The 21,726-nt window shown below is 46.5% G+C and overlaps 1 protein-coding gene across 1 annotated transcript in view; it reads right to left on the bottom strand.

The window, feature by feature from the left end:
• The window catches only part of CDC37 (cell division cycle 37, HSP90 cochaperone), a 134,470-nt gene that overhangs the window by 8,871 nt on the left and 103,873 nt on the right, over positions 1-21,726 (bottom strand). Inside the window, exons 6-7 of the mRNA XM_078640024.1 lie at positions 19,271-19,453; positions 15,350-15,421 (exon numbers count right to left, since the gene is read on the bottom strand). Of these exons, the coding sequence (XP_078496150.1) occupies positions 15,350-15,421; positions 19,271-19,453 (255 nt within the window). The remainder of the gene's footprint in view (positions 1-15,349; positions 15,422-19,270; positions 19,454-21,726) is intronic.

The following is a 21,726-nucleotide window of genomic DNA, read 5'->3' as shown; positions in this document are numbered from 1 at the left end:
GGAAGTTTGTGATGTGTTGCCTCTTGCGGAGCCTCTGTAGGAGGAGCGACGAAAAGAACCTCTATGTTGTTGAAACTGAAGTGCGTCCATAGACATAGCAGTTTCGGTATCTTTTTTCATTTTGTCTAAGATGGTATCTACTGCAGGGACAAACAGGAAGGAGTAGTTTCTGTCCTGTAACTCCAGTTCTGTAGTAGGGGTATCTCTGTTATAGTCATAATCTAGTAAATAGTCCCGCCCATGTGCGTGGACCCCGGAGCAATCAAAAATAATCTCTTACAGTGTCAAAAAATGCAGAAATGCATAGACACTTAAGAGAGAATTTAAAGACAGATAATGCAGCCTAAAAGGCTACACTGTCCAGTACTTCAACTAGAAATTCCACCATAAAATCCACAAAACAGCAAAGCCTGTACAGAGTTCCCTTGCCTTACCAGCAAAATCCCTCAGGAATGATAGAGAGAAGAACCTGGACAGACAAGCCCCATAGGCTGCCATTATGTGGCTTAAACAGGATACTGTGCCTTTAAGGAACCTTCCAGAACCTTCTCCCAGTATCCCAGAATGCATAGCAGGTCCAACTTAGTTTCAGTTCTTTTTGAAGGCGTAAAAAACGCCAGACCTGTAGCATTACTTACATCAATAATTCTCCACCGGGGAGGCGGGAGGGCGCTTATGACTATAACAGAGATACCCTTACTACAGAACTGGAGTTACAGGACAGAAATTACTCCTTCTGTAGTAGGGGATCTCTGTGTATAGTCATAATCTAGTGAATAGAATGGCAAGCCCATCCCCACACCAAGCGGCGGTGGAGAATAAAAAATTACGCCACTATTGTGCGAACAGATTTCGCAGCGAAGCCTGCCCAACCTGAGCGTCTGCCCTGGCATCAGTGTCCAGGCAGTAATGCTTAGCAAAGGTATGGACCGACTTCCAAGTGGCCGCCTTGCAGATCTCTGCAATGGGAACATTACGGAGCAACGCTGTCGTGGCAGCTTTGCCCCTGGTGGAATGAGCCTTAGGTTTGCCCCCTAAGGTCTTATTAGCCTTGTAGTAACACAATTGTATGCAGGACACAATCCACCTAGAGATGGACTGTTTAGAGGTAGCAAGACCTGTCCTGACCGATCCACAGTTGATGAACAATTGGTCTGACCTACGAGTATCTTTGGTTTTATCCAGATAAAACTTCAGCACCCTCCTAACATCCAGGGAATGCAAAGATCTTTCCGCCGGAGATGAAGGGTTCTGAAAGAACGTAGGTAAAGTGATAGTCTGGTTGATGTGAAAATCAGAAACAACCTTGGGAAGAAACTTAGGGTGAGTACGCATAACAACCTTAGCAGCATGAAATACAGTATAAGGTTCTTGGCAACACAATGCCTGAATTTCACTCACCCTACGGGCCGATGTAATGGCCACGAGGAACGCCGCCTTCCAGGACAGGTGCTGCAACGAAGCCTTATGAATGGGTTCAAAGGGCTCCTTCATCAATCTGGACAGCACCACATTCAGGTCCCACGAAGGCGAAGGAAGCCTGACAGGAGGGAATACTTTCTTCAAGCCTTCCAAAAAATCTTTGATCACAGGGATCTGGAAGAAGGAAGTCTGTGAAGGGCGTTTCCTGTAGGCAGTCAAAGCAGCCAGATGAACCTTAATGGAATGGACATTAAGGCCAGACTGCGCCAGATGCAGTAGATATGGAAGGATGACATCCTCCTTGCATGTAGTAGGGTCATAGTTCTTAGACTTGCACCAGATACAAAACCTCTTCCACTTGTAAGCATAAGAAGTCCTAGTGGAAGGTCGCTTAGCCTCCTTCAGTATGTCCATACAATCCTCAGGGAGATTCAGATGGCCATATTGCACTATTTCAGGAGCCATGCCGCCAAACTCAAAGACGAGAGGTTGGGGTGCACCATCCGCCCCCCGAACTTCGTGAGAAGGTCCGGCCTGCACGGCAGCTTCATGTGAGGAAGGAGAGACCGGTGAAGCAGGTCCGTGAACCACCACTGTCTGGGCCATTCTGGGGCAATCAGTATCATCCGCGCCCTGGACTGGGACAGCTTGATGAGAACCGTCGGAATCAGGGGAATGGGTGGAAAAGCGTACAGAAAGCTGTTCGACCAGCTGATCCATAACGCGTTCCCCAGCGTCCCTGTCTGGTAGTACCTGGAGGCGAAGTATCGGCATTTGCTGTTTTCGGCGGTGGCGAACAGATCTACGTCTGGAGTCCCCCACCTTGCGAAGACTTCTCCTAGTACTTCGTCGTTTATGACCCATTCGTGGTTTTCCTGAATCAGTCTGCTCAGTTCGTCTGCCTGAACATCCTGCACACCTGGCAGATGGGTAGCCGTTATCGACAGTCCTCGGGCCAGAAGCCAGTGCCAGATCGCCTGCGCCTCCTGCGACAGAGTGCGCGATCTCGAGCCCCCCTGCTTGTTGAGGTAATACATCGTTGTCGTGTTGTCCCTCTGACCAAGCAGAGAATTGGTCTGAAAGGACGGATGAAAGGCCTTCAATGCCAAGTGAACAGCTCTGAGTTCCAGGAAATTGATGTGGTACGTGGACTCCGTCGGGGACCACGTCCCTTGAATTTGCAGGTCTCCGGAGTGCGCTCCCCAGCCTTGGAGAGAAGCATCCGTCACGACAGTCTGAGTTGGAATGTCCCTGTGGAAGGGAACCCCTTTGAGGAGGTTCTCCGCTGAACACCACCACTTCAGAGACTGAAGAGCATGTAGAGACAGTCGTATCTTGTCGTCCCAAGATCCTCTCCTCTGGTCCCACTGATCCTCCAAGCACTCCTGCAGCGGTCTCATGTGCAGCCGCGCATGTGGCGTCAGGAAGATACAAGAGGCCATCGAGAAGACACCGTCCTCACAGTAGTAGATGGAGTCGTCAACAGAGCCTGAGCCTTTCGAAGGAGTGATAACCGTCGCTCCTTCGAAGGAGACACGCTTGCCGACAGCGTATTGATGGAGGCTCCCAAGTACTGAATGCACTGGACCGGAGTCGGGACCGACTTGGACATGTTGATGTGCAACCCCAGCTTGTTCAGCAGAACGCACGTCATCCGGAAGTGTGCTTGAGCTTCCGAGAAGGAGGAGGCCTTGATCAACCAATCGTCCAGGTACGGGTAGACGAACACCTTGTTCTTCCTCAGGTGTGCCGCTACCACTGCCATGCACTTCGAGAATGTTCTCGGCGCAGACTTCAGTCCGAATGGGAGCACCGTGTACTGATAGTGATTGGTGCCGACTTGAAACCGCAGAAACTTTCTGTGTTTGCATGCAATGGGCACATGGAAGTATGCATCCTGTAGGTCTATGGCACACATCCAATCTCCTTGTTGCAGCTGAGGGTAGATCTGATGCAACGACAGCATGCGAAACTTTTCTCTGCGAATCCACTTGTTTGCCTGACGCAAATCCAGAATGGGCCTGAACTCGTTCTTGTCCTTCTTGCGGACCAGAAAGAACCGGGAGTACAGACCTCTTCCTCTTTGAGACAGATGTACGTCTTCTATCGCCCTTTTCCTAAACAGGATGTCGGCTTCCGCCTGCAGCTCTCGCAGCTGGTACTGCGAGCTGACCGGGGGAATCGACGGAGGAGGGCTGATGAACCGAAGACTGTATCCATTGCAAACAATATTCAGCACCCACTTGTCCTGAGTAATTTTTCTCCACTCTGCCAGAAAAAATTGAACGCTTCCCCCCACCGGAGCGGGTAACGGACGAAGGGGAAGTAACCGCTCAGGGTCGAGACCCGGCCGGGCCCTTGTTCGCGGTAGAGGACTGCTGTCCACCTCTACCCCTCTGACGCTTCTGGAAGGGTCTTCTGTATTGTTGCTGCTGCTGCTGTTGCTGCTGCTGATGCCCAGAAGACTGACCCCTTCCTCTACCCTGTGACCCAAACCGCCGTTGGAACTGGCGGTAGGGTTTCTTGTCCTTGGGCTTCTCCAAACCCACAGCCGTCAGGGTTTCGGCCTCGGCCTTCATCCGGGCCATTTCGTCATCTGCGTGCTTTCCGAATAAAGTCTCGCCAGAAAACGGCAGATTAGCCACTCGCTGCTGAGCCTCAGGCTTGAGCGACGTAAGCCGGAGCCACGCATGGCGTCGCTGATTGATACCGTGGCAGTATCCATGCGCCGCCAATAGGGAAATGTCCGCCGCAGCGCTGATGGCTTGGTTCGAGACCAGCATCCCCTCCTGGACGATCTCCATGAAGTCCTCTTTTCTGTCACGCGGGACTAGGTCCGCGAACTGCTCCATGGAGTCCCACAGCGCCCGGTCGTACCTTCCCAGTAACGCCGAGTCGCTTGAGGCCTTCATCGTCGTTGAAGACGTCCCACACGCCTTCCTTCCAGCCGAGTCAATCCATCGGCTCTCCTTATCCGGAGGTACAGTGGAGGACGGGGAGGTAGCATGTTGTTTCCTAGCCGCCGTCACAATCACCGAATCGGGCACTGGATCCATCCGTAGGAAGGCCGGGTCCGAGTCCGGCGCCCTGTACTTCTTGAGAAGCCTGGACGGCGCGGCTTTCACCACCGCTTGCGTAAGGAAGAGCTGTTCCGCAGGCTCAACCAGTCCCGGCACCAAAGGTAGCAGGGGGCGAGACAGGTGCTTCTTGTGCAAAGTCTCGAAGATCACGGACGTCGTAGGTGTCGGAGCCGTCACCGTGATCCCCAGCTTCGCCGCCCCCCTCAGGAGAACCTCCTGGAACGTGCCAATGTCATCTATCGGAGACACCCTCGTCTCCGGTGAGTCCGACAATGTAGGTGAATATGAACGGGTCCTCGATGTGGAACGGGACCTGGACCTATGCCTCCTATGGCGATGCCTGGATCTAGTGGAGGACCTGTGTCTGCTCCTAGATTTGTCCCTCTTCCTTGAACGAGACCTCGACCTCCTGGGTCTGGGACGTTCGGCCGGCTTCCCCGGGACTGACGTCCTGGGCTTAGGAGGTTCCTTTGACTTGGGAGTCTTCTTCGGAGGCGTCGGAAACTTGGGCAATGACACCGACCTCGGTGGAACCGGAGGAGGAGGAGTGGTAGGCACAGGGGCCCGCGGTCCCGATGGAAGAGCAGGTAGAGGAGGCAACGGCGGAGGGGTAGGAGCCCTCGGAGGAGGACCTCTGGGCAAAGGAGGAGGAGGTGTAGTAGACTTCTTCGGGGTATACACCTCCGAGTACACCGATCCCGGCGACCCACCATCCTTTCCGGACTGAGGGGAGCCCCCCACAGTCTTCGGTCTGCCCTCACGCCCCCTTGACTGCGAAGAACGGTGTCCAGACGTCGAGCGTAGATCCCTCGACGTCGAGCGTCCCTTCGGCGTCGACCGTTTTGCATGTCTCGGCGTCGAACGGCTTCTGTGCCTCGACGTCGATCCTGACCAGATAGACGATCCTCTATGCCTCGACGGCGATCGTTTGCGCCTCGACGTCGACCTCTTCGACCGCCTCAACGGCGACCTCTTCGACCGCCTCGACGGCGACCTCGATAGCCTCGATGTCGACTTCTTCTGCGTCGGAGACCCCTTCCGCCTCAACGGCGATCTCTTCCGCTTAGACGGCGGCCTCGACGACGAGGAGCCCCTCGACGACGATGATATCCTCGTCCTCAACGGCGAAGTCGCCTCGACGGCGAGTGCCGACGCCTGTGCCGTCGACGGCGTCCACTCGACGTCGACGCCGATGGCGACGACGAAGAAACCGTCACTGGGTTCGACGGCGGCCGGTGAACGCTCCTCGACGTGCGACGTTTTCTCGACCCAGAGCCCTGGGGAGACCGGGAACTGGCCGTGGACCTTCCTCTCGACGTCGTGGTCGGAGCCACCGACCCAGACGGAGAAACAGGACGTTTGCTGGACTTCCTGCCCTTGGGGAGCCCCCCAGAGGCCACAGCATGGGCAGATAAAGCCCCAGCAGACCCACCTTGAGCCTTCAGCCTCCTTTCCTCGAGGCCCTGAAGTCTTATCTTCACTCTGTCCTTCAGGGTCCTGCCAGAGAAGCCTTTACAGATCTCACACTCCTCTGGCACATGGGATGAGGGCAGGCAGAGGATACAGATCTCATGGGGGTCTGACTTAGCCATCTTCCTGGAGCACTCAGGGCATTTGTTGAATAACGAAGGCATATTCGACAGCAAAAGAGTGCAAACACCAAGAAGAAAAGTCACAAAGTACTTAAAAGTACTCAAAAACGAAATTGCAGTGAAAAAACACTAATCAACCCTAAAAAGGGAGAGCTCAATGCTCCAGGGTCCTGCTTGCAGGAGCCGGAAAAAAGAACTGAAACTAAGTTGGACCTGCTATGCATTCTGGGATACTGGGAGAAGGTTCTGGAAGGTTCCTTAAAGGCACAGTATCCTGTTTAAGCCACATAATGGCAGCCTATGGGGCTTGTCTGTCCAGGTTCTTCTCTCTATCATTCCTGAGGGATTTTGCTGGTAAGGCAAGGGAAATCTGTACAGGCTTTGCTGTTTTGTGGATTTTATGGTGGAATTTCTAGTTGAAGTACTGGACAGTGTAGCCTTTTAGGCTGCATTATCTGTCTTTAAATTCTCTCTTAAGTGTCTATGCATTTTTTGACACTGTAAGAGATTATTTTTGATTGCTCCGGGGTCCACGCACATGGGCGGGACTATTCACTAGATTATGACTATACACAGAGATCCCCTACTACAGAAGTCTTGGTTAACTGGTTGGTTGAGGATGGTGGATTGCATCTCGTTTTTAAAACCAGAGATGCGTAGCCACGCGTGTCTGTGTAGTAATACGCTAGTATTAATGGACCTGGCTGATGTGTCAGCTGCGTCAAGCGCACATTTAATGGAAGAATTGGTTATAAATTTGCCTTCCTGTATGAGGTTGTTAGCCTGAGATTTAAAAGGTTCTGGCAGGTGTTGCAGTAAACCTTCAAGTTGATCGTAATGTGCTCTATCATAGCGTGCCAGTGGAGCTTGTGTGTTCGCAATCCTCCATGAATTAGCAGCCTGTGAGGCTATTCTTTTGCCCGAGGCTTCTAATATCTTAGACACTTTGTCAGGATGGGGAGCATCTCCTGTGGTTTGTGAGTTAGCTCTCTTTCAAGCGTTTGCTACTACTAGTGAGTCTAAAGGCAACTGGGATTTAATATAATTCTGGTCTGTAGGGGCCGCTTTATATTTCTTCTCAATCCTGGGATTGAGTACACGTGCTCTGACTGGATCTTTGAATATGTCTGGTGCGTGTTTTAGTACCCCATTTAACATAGGAAGTGTCCTGACATTTTTCTCAGAAGTAGGAAAAGTGTCAAATAGAAAATCTTCTTCTATTGGGTCAGTGTGCATGTCGACATTGTGGCATTTTACTGCCCTATCCAGCAGTTGATTAAAAACAATGGTGTCGTCAGTAGGCGACGGCTTTGTAGGGTATGGGGAGGTGTCTGGGATGGGTTGTGGGTCATATGGATCATTCTGGTCATCCCATGCGTCATCCTGTGCATCAGGATCCTCTGGTTCATTAAAATTATCCTGAGGATCTACCCCCATGTTATCTCCATCATTATAATCTGAATGTGTAGGAGAGTAGGGCACAAAAGGCATATTAGGAAAGAAAGGAGGAGTAAAAGGCCTTGAGGGAGATGTCCCGAAGTCTTTTTTCTTTGGAGGAACAGGGGAAGGATGGTCCATGTCCAATGGTCTCTTTTTCCGGTGGTAAACCATAATGTGTCCTGTTTCAGGGTGTATATATCCACAGTTTAGGTTGTTCCTCACTCACTGGATCAGGATGGAAGAGTTCTTCCTCAACTGTCCGTGGCATTGGCACCAATGTTTTTGGCTTAGTGACTTGTTTATGAGACTTTGGCTCAAGGGCCTTTGGTTGTGGAGCTTTTTTCGGCCGGGCTGTTGCTTTCGGGTCGGTAACCTTTTTAGGTTTGGCGTCCTTTTTTGGCTCGACGACCTGTTTCGGATCGACCGGAGCTTTTGGTTCGATACGTTTTTTATGCTTGACGGCCTTTTTCGACTCAATGTTTTTAGTCGAGCCAATGGCTTTTTTCGGCTCGACGGGCTTTGTAGCGTGATCCTGTTTTTGTTGATCGACACTCTTTTTAGGATCGACGGCCTTCTTTGGGTCGGGTGTTCTTTTTGGATCGACGACCCGTTTTGGTTCGAGGCTCTTCTTTGGCTAGATAGCTTTTGGCTCGAGAACCTTTTTGGGTTGGACGACTTTCTTTGGTTCGACCACCTTCTTCGGTTCGAAGACCTTTGGTTCGACAACCTTTCTCGGTTCGACGACCTTTGGTTCGATGACCTTCTTCAGTTCGACAACCCTCTTGGGGTCGACAACCTTCTTGGGGAGAGTGGTACTCGGTCCTGGGCTATCAGAAGGCCTGGTTTTGGGCTTCGGAGCAGAGCCGGAAGGCGGGGCTTCTGAAGGAGCTTGTCGATCTCTGCTAAGGCCTTTAGGCGATGCTTCGACCGAAGCCTTATCTTTTGGGATAAGCGGTGTTGAGGGATGGGTACTCACTTTTTGCCCCGGCGTGATCTGGTCATCGGAGTCCGACTGGTCCTCAACGGTGACTATTTCTAGATCAGAATCCGCCGCTTCTGGGAGGTCGTGTTCATCATCGAAGATGTTCTCCGGTTCTGGTGCCGGCCGCTGCATCTCTTGCCTAGCGGCCCGTCGATTCCGGATGGTCTTCTTCGAACGGAATTGGGCACACGCTTGGCAATTTTCTTCGTTGTGCTCCGTTGATAAGCACTTGTTGCATACTGTATGTTTGTCAGTATGCGGGAATTTGGAGTGGCATTGTGGGCACCTTTTGAACGGGCTCCTTTCCATCGACAGCAGGCCCACGTGGCGTCGAAGGGCCCAACGGCCCGCGTCGACGACCGGATCGAGATGGAAAGTTTGGTCGAGTCAAGAAGTACTGAACGAGAACAATACCGTCGAAGTAGTAGGCCCTTTGGCCTTAGAAAGTAGTTTAGTTTTGGTTCCAAAGTTGGAGTAGAGGAATAACATCCGAACCCAATGGCGGAAAAAAACAATCTAAGGATGGAGAAGAAGCCCATGCGCACTGAAGTCCAGGGGAGGAGTCACCTATCTCGTGATACTTCGAAGACTCTTCCAGGACAACAAGGTGCAATCATCCGAACCCAACACTAGGCGGCGATCTATGCTAAGATATGAATTCAGCAGCCCACATGCCTCGAACATTACATTACTAAAAACAACACTGCCAATGATTTTCATTGGACTGTTATAGAACATATACAGTATCACCAAACTACTTTCAGAAAAAGGAAAACTGTGGATATACAGGTTGGACACACATATCCATGGCCTGAATGACGGCATTCCATGAATCTAGTTGAACTAACAAGTATGGGTTTTTATGGAGGAAGTCACTACATTAACCACCCAAGGGTCACATTATGACATACTGGTAGGTAAAGATTCACAGTGTATCCACACAGAGTGCTAAGGGGACATATTGAAGACACATTCCCTTATTATTATTTTTTTTTACTTTTTCCTGGGGACACACTGTTAGCATCCCCCACATTAGCCTATTTCCATATATTTTGGATGACAGGAATGTATTGACAATCTTTTAAATGAATCCTATGCTGATGCTAAAAATTAAAAAGTAGTATTAGATGTCCCTTTGAAAATTTCAAAATAGCTGGCACATTGCCACATTTCAGGAAAGATTAGTTACAACAGCGGTTCCGACTGATATGCCCATATGCAGGTTTACAGAGTATTTGAAGATGGTCACCGCATTGCCACCCTTTAGGGCAGCCCAGCAAATATAGCAGTCTAGACTCAAAGCGCCTTCTTGTTTACGTATATACTTATGGCTTTCTCCTCTGCATTTTAGGAGTCTGGATTAGTGAGTCTGTCTCTGAGTTGTATCTATAAGTAGCAATGAATGCTGTTCCTGGACTAGCGATAGAACCAGGAGTACATTTAGCAGGCAAGCCTATTATAAGATGGGATCCACACTGACTGGAGCCAATTGTTTCTTAAAAGACTACAGGTGTAACTCATAATCAGAGCACACATTGCACTATTTAAGGACCTGCTTGAGCTACCTATCCACCATATTCGGGACATGCAATCCACAGAGCTAGGTTGGGAAGTCTCCACTAAACACTGGTGCAGTGACCGCAGGGCCATTTTGCAGGAATATTTAATCTTCTTTGCTAGTAATATAGTGTTATCGCTCCCATGTTTTCAGTGTGCGTGAACTTTGATTCCAGCAAGTCCCCACATTTGCTCCCATGCGGCCTGGACAATATCCGTTGCCACATATGTACCACACCTAAAACACTGGTGAGCCTGATGGCTTACATTCATGTATTTACTCTCCCTCTTTGTGTGTGGATATGTGATGCACTGTGTGAAAAGGAGAGGACTATGATAGTTTAAATATTAGCTGTTACAGGTACTTTAAGTCACACCAGGTCACATACCCTGGGATATAGATGAATATCTCCAAGGTTAAGAGACCTCGTCGTTTTAGAGAGTGTAGTGCAGGGCACTGGTTTCATTGTTCTAACTACCCATATTCTATTACAGACATATTTTTATTTCAGTGTTCTTCCTCCTTTTCTTTAGGATTCTTGAAGTGGAATATCTAAAATTTTCAATCAACTCACCTGATCTTGCGTGGAATGCGTGCAGATACAGATCTCCTGCTCAGCATGGCTCACCACAAGGGTCTTAGATGTTCTTATAAAATCTGCAGATCTTGTGAAGCAGATGAAACATGTTGACCTAGAACAGACACACTGGCTCTTTGTGTCATGTTCTCTTTTTTAACTAGATCACAGGACCTCTCTTACTAAAGAATTGGGTCAGGGTTCCCTGGAGATATTTAACGTTTTCTGTCCTAAGATCTCATTAAGAAAGGAGAATATCAAAGTGCTCCCTCCCACTGAGAGGAAGAGCTCACTTGATGGAGAGTACCTTACCAGGTGAGGACCTGATGAGGAATCATGCCACATGATTAGCAAGTGGGTGAGGGTTGTATAGGAACACATGTACTGTACCTGGTGATCACTATAGAGCAGGGGACAGTGACTGCTTGTATTGGGAAACACTACTTTTGGTTCGTAAAAATAATGCTGCCAAACTGTGTACATATAATTTGAGTTTTTGTCTGCAAAATTTAGATGACCTTGCCGTATAATTTGGTCCTCCAAGCCACAATCATTGTTGCCCTGACAAAGGTAAACCTGTGCATAGTGGCTTTGGGGCTGTCATGATGGCAAAATCTATTTGTGACAGGAAACCATGTAATATTTACCTCGTGTTATGGTTACCTAAAGTTACCCTAATCCTCTAACACCATCCTCTGGGCCTTGCCCCAGTAATTAGTTATTTGTTTAAAAACTTTCCAATATAAATAATGCCTAGGGATAATTCAACTCATGATCCCTTCCTAAACAGCTGAGCCAGTGCATACATTCCTAGCCACCTACCACAGGTCGCCAGAGTATATGCTGGAAACAAATCCCAAAATTATAGAAATGTATCAGTACTTTCATACAAGACTAGAAGTCCATTTGGTCTCAGACAGTTACCTTATCAAAATTTTCCTTTTTTATTTTTCAAAACACTAGCAAGTACATGGGTACCTTGCTCTCTATTCAAAGTACAACTTACGGAGGCCAATCATATCTTCATGGCAATTAAAAGCATGCTAACGACTTTGCATCTAAAACCGCTGCTATATGATGTTTGGATCAAAAAATGCTTCATGTCAAGTGAGCACCAAATAAAAATTCCCAGAATGAACTTCGTGCTTAAACAAAATGCCTGGATTAGTAACAAGGTGTCTCTGGTGAAAGGATGCACCTTATAAAACGGCTGTTTAAACGGATGTGCAGTAATAAATGCATTAACTGAACTCACGTGGCCAAGTAGGGGCTGAGAGTAAAATATATGCCAGAATTGGGTAGACTAGATGAGACCGATGTTCTTACCTGTTTTTTTTTTTAACAGCACATTTTACAGGTGATAGGCGTCTGCGTTTATTTTTGTTTGTTATTAAACCACAGTAGACTAGTTTAACTTCCCTTTGCAAAGCCAAAATGACTGCAGGGGGCGGAGGCAGGGGAAAACCAACAGATGTGGAGTAGATAGAAAACAGAGGGCACGCGTTAGCCTCTTTAACATTAGCAGATAAGAGGAGAAGAGACACTTAAATCAGAGCCACAAAACGAACTGCTCTTACCAACCGCATTGAGAACATTAACAGTGCCATAGAAATCTTTGCCATAGTGAAGGAATTCTCATTGCTGGCAGCTGCTTCCATTAGTATTAGCCACTCACAAGACCTCAGCACCCAGCTGTCACTCTTTGTCAGCAGCAAGAACAGTAACATCTACAATAAATTCAAGCTCCAGCCGGATTTATCCCTTGCGGCCCTCCGGCCTGTCAGGACCAACCCCAATAAACCACCTTGACCACCTGGCCCATCATCACCCCTCAAGAAACTGCAACAACCATGTGGTCCATTCATCCTGGGGCACCCTCGGACACAGGCCCTCACCACATCTTCGTTAAAAGACTAGACCCTCATCAGCGCTGCTCTAACCCAGATACTGAGTGACAAATTCAGCACAGCCACTTTCCTGGACACCTGGTAGGCACACCACAGTGCTTCCTCTTCTTAAGAAATCCTCAACTGACCTGAAGACGCTAGTCAACTACAGACCCATCTCCCTGCTATCCTACCATGCAAATGTCAAAGATCATCAACCAACTAGCTGCCTACTTCAATGACAACCACCTCCTCGACACCACTCAATCTGGATCACGCCCCAACCTCAGCACCAAGACTGCCATCATCCCCACCACAGACAACATACAGCTGCTCATAGACAGAGGAAATATGGCTGCCCTCATCCTACTAGATGTACTGGCCGTCTATGACAGTCTCCCACCCAATCATCATTCAATGCCTCCACAAAGCAGGCATACAAGGCCCTGTGCTCCGCTGAATCTGCTCCTTCCCAACAGTTCGCACCAAGTCAGTCAGTCCGACTCCATACCCCATAACCGCCATCTACTTTATGCGCAGAGTTCCAAGGATCACTGCTCAGCCCTACATTCTTTAACCCCTTCGGCGCCAATGACGAGCTCAGCTCGTCATGAGCGTAACGTGCCCTACGCTGATGACGAGCTGAGCTCGTCATGTAACGCGGGTTTTTCGAAATCGCAGCGCGCAGCGGGAAAACCGCTAGCGCGCATGCGGTTAACACATACATTGCCAGAATCAGCCGGATCCACAAAATCAACATCTCCCACTCAGGCGACAGTCAGCTCATCTTCCTCTCTGACAAAAACAACAAGCACCTGGACCAGCTTTACCTCTTGAATGTCTGAATTTATCAAATGGATGAAAACCAACTGTCTATAACACAGCCAAAACGTAAGTAATACTGCTTGGCGAAGATACCTTCCTCACAACTTTACCTAAAGCTACAATCCCCGGAAGATATCAAACATCTGAATTCCACGCTTATTAACACTCAATCTTGGCTGGCCGATAATCACCTCAAACTAAATGCTCTGAAAACTGAGTTCCTACTCATCTCACCCCCGGCGAAAATTTCCACCACCCAAACCTGGCTCAATAACCTAACAGCACTCAATGTCCAACCTACCATCGTGGATTCGGCGAAATCCCTAGGCATCACACTCGACGCCAAGCTCAACATGCAGCAGCACGTTAGCAAAGCCACAAAAGCAGCTAATTTCCAAATCAACACACTGAGGAAAATTAAACCCTTCCTCCCTGCCGAAGACTTCCAAACTGCTGTACAAGCTTTAGTCATCCCTCGAATAGACTACGGAATTGTGGCCCTCAGCGGACTCCCGCTATCCACAACAGCACCCTTAAGAGCCTCCCTGAACGCTGCCGCGAGACTCATTACTGGCTCAAGAAAACATTCGCATATATACCCAGACTTAAAATCTCTAAAATGGCTGCCTTTTGAAGCCAGAATACAGCTAAAAATTGCAGTTATGACACACGCGGCCGTGCACCACAATGCACCCAACTACCTCGCTCAAAAGTTGTCTATATCAGGAGGTTCGAGATCCAATAGAAGTACAAAAAATCTACTCCTGAAACCTCGTAGATTCCGGAAAGAGAAAACATACAAGCGCTCCTTCTCAGGAATGGCACCCAGGATCTGGAATGCGCTCCCTCCTGAAACCAGGCTTATCTCCTCCACTGCACTCTTCAAGAAAGAGGTGAAAACCATCCTTCTGGCCAAGATCTCCTGAACCTTATAGGTGCTGAATCAGAGACTCTGCATTGCTTTGTATCACTGTTCACCTTGTCCTTTGGCACTATACTTCTACTTGATGGGGACACTACTACGCTACTCCCTTACTACTGACCAATATATGATACACGTTGGTCTACTTATTCACTCTCCCGATGCCCCCACTCAGTGTTCTCTCTATACTAAAACATTGGTATAAGCCATCCACACAACCAAGGTGTACCTGAACACCTCTGTAGTGGGTTCAATGACTTGTGCCGTCTTATATTACTTGTTTACCTGATTGTATATTGATATGTTTTATGTATGTTATTATTATCCTACCATGTTAGTGACTTTTATACTGCTCCCATTATCTCTGTTTCATTCCTACTGCCCCTACCCTGTCTTTGTGAAGCGCTCTGATATCTGTAAGGATCTTGTTCGCGCTATCTAAAACTTTGAATAAATAAATAAAATAAATAAATAGAGCTCCACCTGAAGTCCTACAAAGCCAGGCAACCCAAGCCAAGACCTAAATATAGTGGTCAACAACCAGCTTGCCATGAAAAACTAAGTGAACGCAATCACAGCCTCCTGCCTCAACACCTTCAAAATGCTCAAAAAAGTCTTCAAAAAGCTCAGACTACCTACACGCACTCATGTCACCAGTACTTCAAAGACCTCCACAAGCCGTCGTGCACAAATGCGCACTCATGAAAGTTCTCACACACAAATACAAAGCCCTACGCAACCTTCACTCCACCTATTCAACAATTGAATACATTTTCAACCACCCACCACCCTTATGCTCAGCTGGTCGCCTACTTACGAAAGTCCCCAACATACTTTGAACCTGAGCCGGTGGCCTAACTTCTGCTTCCTCGTACCCAGAGCGTGGGACGACCTACCCCTACACATCAAAACCTCCCCCTCATTACTTTATTTACGCAAGAAACTGAAGATTTGGGTTTTCATTCAGCTGTGGCACCGGCTAACCAATGCCAAAATAACCACCCCACCATCGGGTGAGTGCAGCACTTTACAAATACCCATAACATAAAATAATTTAACACTCACGGTAGGGTCCATCTTGCTGATCGTGTCTTGAAGCATCTGAATGTCCTTTGAGTCGAAACATTTCTGAAGTTCCTGAAAGAGTAATGAGAAGAGCGATAAAAGACAAACGCAAGTGTAGGGAAGTATAAGCAGACAAAGGCTTAAAAGTGACTTAATGGGAACAAGTTAAATTCCATTCTCATTTCTAGCCTTCCATTTTCTTTTGCAACAATTACACAACTGGAGAGGCTAGACACCATAATGTTTTATTTCAATGCATCAGTACGTAGGTATCAAAAGGAATGGACTACACGTGATACAAAGGTACAGCTTTTTAATGGACACAAAAGAATAGCAGTACATATTGGAGGGACACTTGTCCACCACAAAAGAGGGGAGGAGCTGTGATCAAAATGCACTGTGGCGACCCATGTGGTCTAAAGTATATCCGTTCAGGATAAATCAGGGGTTATCTCAGATTTTCTTTTAAGTATTTGATAAAGAGCAGACCTTATCCCTGGGAGCAGTAGATTGCTCTATAAAGAGCCTTTCTGTGAAATGCCCCTCGGATATAGTCCATACACTGAACAGGATTATGTTGTCTCAGCTGTAAAAAAATACATTGCAAAAACCAGGATGCGATGGGGAAAAATGGAAGGGGGCGGCGGGGGAAGATTCAATTGGACAGCACATTCTATCTTATTTAATTTCTATGTAACACCTTTACAATCGGAGCCATTCTGCGATCAAATACTTTAACACTGACACAAAAGTGCAATACTTGATAAAATATGGTCTCCGAGGACCAATTTCAAAAAATTGATTCACAAATATTCACAAGGCAATATGTTTACCATAGCGCTTGACTTGAACAGCAGTAACTAAAATGATGTGAAATGGTCAGCAAGGACTAGTGGTGGGCAAAATTCGGAAGCGAAAAGAAAAAGGGGGAACAGTTGAAATAAACTCTTTTTCAAATGTACCTGCTGAACAATATCTGGGTCTGAAATTCTCCCCACAGGCCCAGTATTTTAACAAAGGGCACAATGAATTACAGTTCCAGTATCATGAATAATTTTTAAAATCACTTCCCATCCACTCCCCTTGCAGCATCTAAAGGTGTTTTTGTCAGTATTAGATACATACAACACCCTTCGATGCAGCAGAAGTGATAAGCTATGGTTTCTAGCTCTGGAGACAAATGTGAATAAACATGCTGTAGTGGCAGGAAGGAACAGGGATGGGACAGGTGCTTGGGTGGCCCAGAGGATTGGTCATTAACTTTTAATCAATTAATATAATGACCAAGTGCCCTCTGCCCCTTATAGTGCTTTAATGACCAATATCTCCACAGAGCTGAAAACTGTAGCTTTTGCATCTACTGCAGCCGCATTAGAAAAGGCTGTCAAAAACCCTTAGCAGCTACTGGCAACGAGCACTGCAGGGCTTCTATCTGTAATTACCACTATCAGGTCCCCTACACAGGGTTCCGGTCATGGAATTTACTGAGAACAGAAGCTCCATAGGGACGGGAAGAGCAGACACATTTTGTCTCTACTTATTTAGGTCGAGTATTCAAGACCTCTTGTATATACTTTAGTATATACTTCTATGTGTATGTACTTTGTGGGCTCTGAAGATCAGCCCTAGGACTTGTCTCCTTCCGCTCAGGGATTTCTTTTTCTGTTCAACTGCCTCTATTTAACTGTCTTGATAGAAAAGGACCAGTAGAGGTTAGTAAAATACCAGAATTGCTTTCTGCTTGTTCAACTGCCTCTATTTAACGGTCTTGATAGAAAAGGACCAGTAGAGGTTAGTAAAATACCAGAATTGCTTTCTGCTTGTTCAACTGCCTCTATTTAACTGTCTTGATAGAATTCAACCAGTAGAGGTCAGTAAAATACCAGAATTGCTTTCTGCTTAGGGACTTATTTTATTTTTCTGGCAACTGCTCTATTGAACTTTTTTGATAGAAAACGACCAGCCGAGGTCAGTAAAATACCAGAATCACTTTAGCATTCTCTCGATTCCAGTCCATCGAAATGGTCATCCACGAGCACCTGCAGACAATTGTTTTCCAAATATTCTATTTTCGGTGATATGACAACAGAAGGCCCTGATTTTAAAAACAGAGCTTTGGACTATACCATTTCCAGCTGAAAGGCAATATTTCATTCCATGCGTTCCCAGACCAGGCTTATTTTACAGCCATATCCGTTAAAGTCAACCTCCATTGTGCATTTGAAATACTTACCTGTTAAATGTAGCTTTTTGTGGTACAGATGACTTAGTTTAGTTTGTGATATTAACACTGTATATCTTTTATATTACTGCTATTCCAAAATAATATTTAATGTGCCTAAGTTCAGGGTATTTTTTTAATAAGTAGGGGTAGTAGGTCTTTGTGTCAAAAGTGATACACACTTCATGAATTACTTGAGTTGTACCTTGGCGAGATACTTGAGAATTTCTGAAACTAGTATTAAGTTTAGATAGAACCGAAGTAATATATGTCTAGGACCTGTATTTTGCTTTCAGCCCTGGCACTTTATATTTTACAAATTAAGCATTGTAGGCTTTTATTTGGGAATTGCAGTTTGTTTGATTTTGCAAAAGCAGGTCTGGTTTTGGGGTTTTCTCTTCAGTTGAAGTTACACTTATTGTGCTTAGGACGCTATAATTTCTTTATTTTCTTGCAAATAGTTTGGAGATAATTAATTCAAGAGAAGGAGTATTTAGAGTATAGTTTTTTTAATCGCACGTGTGACTTGTTTATGGCCAGTTTGCTTTTAGCCCAGGCACTTCATGTTTTACAAATTAAGCACTGGGTTTAGGCCTTTATTTGGGACTTATGTGGCTGTAGACTGCTGGAAAGTTAAACATGGTAGTAGTTGCGGTTTGTTTAATTTTTGATAGGCGCGTTTTTTTTTCACAGCAAATTGTTTGCAAACTATTTATTTAAGGGAAGGAATATTTAGAGTGTCATTTCTCATCACGTTTTTGACGAGCTTTTGGGCATTTTTCAAGTTTTGCTTTTAGCTTCAGCACTTCATGTTTTACAACTTAAGCAATGGATGTAGACCTTTATTTGGGACTTATGTTGCTGCAGAGTAGGATGTCGCAGTTTCTGCTTTGCTTTGTTTTTTTAATAAGTCTGGTTATTTAATTGCAAATAGTTTGCAGACAATTCATTCAAGGGAATAAGTATTTAGAGTGTACTTTGTCATCACGTTTTTGGTTATTTTTAAAGTTTTGCTTTTAGTCCCGGCACTTTATGTATTACAAATTAAGCGGTGGGTGGATTTTTCATTTAGGACTTATGTAGCTGCAGAGTGCTAGAGCTTGGAACTTGGAACTTGCAGCTTGCTTGTTCTTTGATAGGCAAGTCGGGTTTGGTGCGGTTCTCTTAATATGCATTTACACTTATTGTGTTTGTATCAAAAGTAGCATGCTTTTTGGGGAGCAGCTAGGCAGAAAGAGCTGGAGTAAGTCTAATGTGACCAAATAGGCAGATTAGCATTATAATAATGCTCTTTATTAAAAACTACAACACTAAACTCATCAAGATGGCAAGACCAATTGGCATTGCAAATTCTTAGTTTTTCCCTGGTTTCACGGAGGAAGCCTCCTGCAAATAGGTCAAAAACATACAAGGACACATTTGTAGACTTTGTTAACAGCAGATTAAAACTATTACAAGAAAATTAGAAAGGATGAAACTTTGATCCAACCCAGGGTGGCTTTATTCACAGGGGAAAATGCAACCTCAAACAGGTCTTGGTGTAGGATAAACACATTTTTATGCTTTGAATTAGCAGGCTGGTTTTATGGTCACATATTAAACAGAAGTTGTAATACAGGAGTTATCATTTAATTTTCTTCCTCCTGGAACTTACTATTGATTCAACTGGGCCACTTTCATTTAAAGTTCTCATTTCTTACCTGAGGAAGTGTCTCATAGACTTCTACTGGATCCAGACCCCCAGGTCCAAGCCTCTTTTTCCGTTCCTCCTCTTCGTACTCCTTGAGAGCCTTCTCTATTCGAACCTTAGCCCGGCCTCGCACCCTCTCTTTGAAGGATTCCAGCTCATCATTAAAGGCTTCCATATACTGCTGATCGGCAGTCTGTGGGGTGCAGCAGAGGGAGAAAAGTGCAAAACCATGATTAAGAAAAAATAAGAAGGACAACACTGTTAAATACATCTATAACAGGGTTGCAGTGCTTCTCCATTTTTATTCTTTTGCAGGAAAGCGTGTAAAGGAAAGACATTTATCAACATGCATGTGAACAGCCTTTGAAAAGACACTAAAGTACACTCATGGACCTCCTTCCATCATTGCTCAGGGCATTAAGCTGCATTTTATTTACAGTGCATTTAGAACATAGTGTGCCTGAGCTGATTTTCCCTTCTTGCTTATCTATTCATTAAGTCATACACCTGTACCCACCTGAGAGCCAACCTGCTCCTCCTTCCCAAAACTAACTTTGTTCATACCTGTTCCTCTTGAGTCTTGCAACTCTACCCCTTACAATCTGCTCCCCTGATGCACTTTTGGCAAAACCAACACATTGGCCCTCAGTTCCCCTTCCGTGCCATGCCTGTATCAGACTTGCAATCCCAGATCAGTTAAGTAGTTAGGGCGGTTTTAATGTACTATTCTAGCTTCAATACTACCTTAGTTGGAAGCAATCTAAATTCCAGCATGTGCTTTCCAGCCTAAGTTTATATACGTTTACATGTTACCCATTTCACACGTGGAGAAGTGTGGCTCAATGGTTAGAGCAGGCAGACCTTGATGCAGAGCTCTGGCCAGGGACCAGGGTTCGATTCCCGCCTCGGCGGGTCTCCGGCTTATTAATTCCCCTGACTGGATATTCTCGCCTCAGTGCCTGTGTTCTGATCATGGGTCCCACGCTGCAACTCTGGGCAATAGCTTGCTTAGTCTCCACAACAGCCCCAAAAGCGCTGGGATGCCTGGCTGCACCTAGGGGGTGCCCAGGAGTGGACATTTCCCAGGAAAGGTTCCTAAACGGTATACGGACAGCACCGGGACACCTCCGGTGGAGGTAGCTGTGCGCTTTACAAATTCCGACATTTACATTTTATTTATTTATTTCTACTGCTCCATGTCCAGCTGCTTCTCCTCACCTGTTGTTGTGTGCTCCTTTTCGGTGCCCTATTGCTAAGCACCTGATGAAGTGCCTGGCTAGCTTCTACCGACTGATCATTTTGTGCCGCACCTTCTCTGCCCGATGTCCATGTCTCGATCTCCTCCCCACCCTACAGTCAATCTCCCTTTTAACTCAGACTATGTACACCAATGGATAGAATGAAGACTTAAGTAAAATAGTGTACTTTATGGACAATGCTTGCCAATCAATCGATCAGAAGATTTATAGAGAGCTACTGGTCACTTGTGAGGTTATCCAAGCGCTGGCAGGGTCCAGCTGATTAGCCTAATTGCCAGGTTTTCAGGGACTTTCAGGAAGATGGGGAGGTCCGTGGATAAAAGGGTAGCTAGTTTTATGTGTTCACTGCTAGGTAGGATCAAAATAAACCTCTGCATCTTATGTTGGATGCAAGGGGTTAGGGTTGGATAAAGGGACGCAGAGTGGAGGTGTCTGGTAGACTGATGGAAATTCAGGTGGTAGTTCAAGTCTGCAGTTGTGTAGAGCCTTGTATGCATGAGTCAGGAACTTGAATTAGCATATTTTCTGTACAGGGAGCCAGTGGCGTTCCCTGTGGTAGGGGGTGATGTGGGTTCATCTAGGGAGATCCAGACTAGTCTGGCTGCAGCGTCCTGTACGGTTTGTAGAAGTCGGAGGGGAGCTGTGATTCCTGTGTAGAGACTGTTGCTGTAGTCAAATTGGCTGGAGATAAGGAACCGGGTGATGGTGCGTCTTGAGCTCTGTGATAGCCATCTGTATATCTTACGAAGCATGTGAAGGATGAATTAGTAGAAGACAGAGATGACCGGAGTCGTCATGGCTAGCTTGTTGTCCAGAAGGATGCCATGTTTCTAGCGTAGTCAGTGCGGGTAGGAGTAGGTCGGAGTTCGAAGGGCCCCCAGGAGACTTCACACGGGGAGCTTTTGTTTCTGAAAATCAATACCTCAGTCTTGTCCGTGTTGAGTTTCAGGCAGTTGTCTTTCATCCAGTTGGCGACGTCGGTCATGCAATTGTGGAAGTTGTCTTGGTGGTGTCTTTGGAGAAGTAGAGGATGACTTGTGTGTTGTTGTAGGATATGAAGTGGAATCGGTGGGTTTTGGCGATGCTGGCTTGAGGTGTCGTAAGTGATGAAGAGAGTGGAGCTGAACTAGGATATTAGGGGTACTCCACAGATGATTTCTGTGGTTTGGCGGTGAAGGGAGAGCAGACTTTTTGCACGCTTCCGGTG

Source organism: Lissotriton helveticus, chromosome 1_1, assembly GCF_964261635.1.
Source record: "Lissotriton helveticus chromosome 1_1, aLisHel1.1, whole genome shotgun sequence".
Lineage (NCBI taxonomy): Eukaryota > Metazoa > Chordata > Amphibia > Caudata > Salamandridae > Lissotriton > Lissotriton helveticus.
Note: the sequence above shows the minus strand (reverse complement) of the source record. Positions and strands in the feature narration are given on the sequence as shown.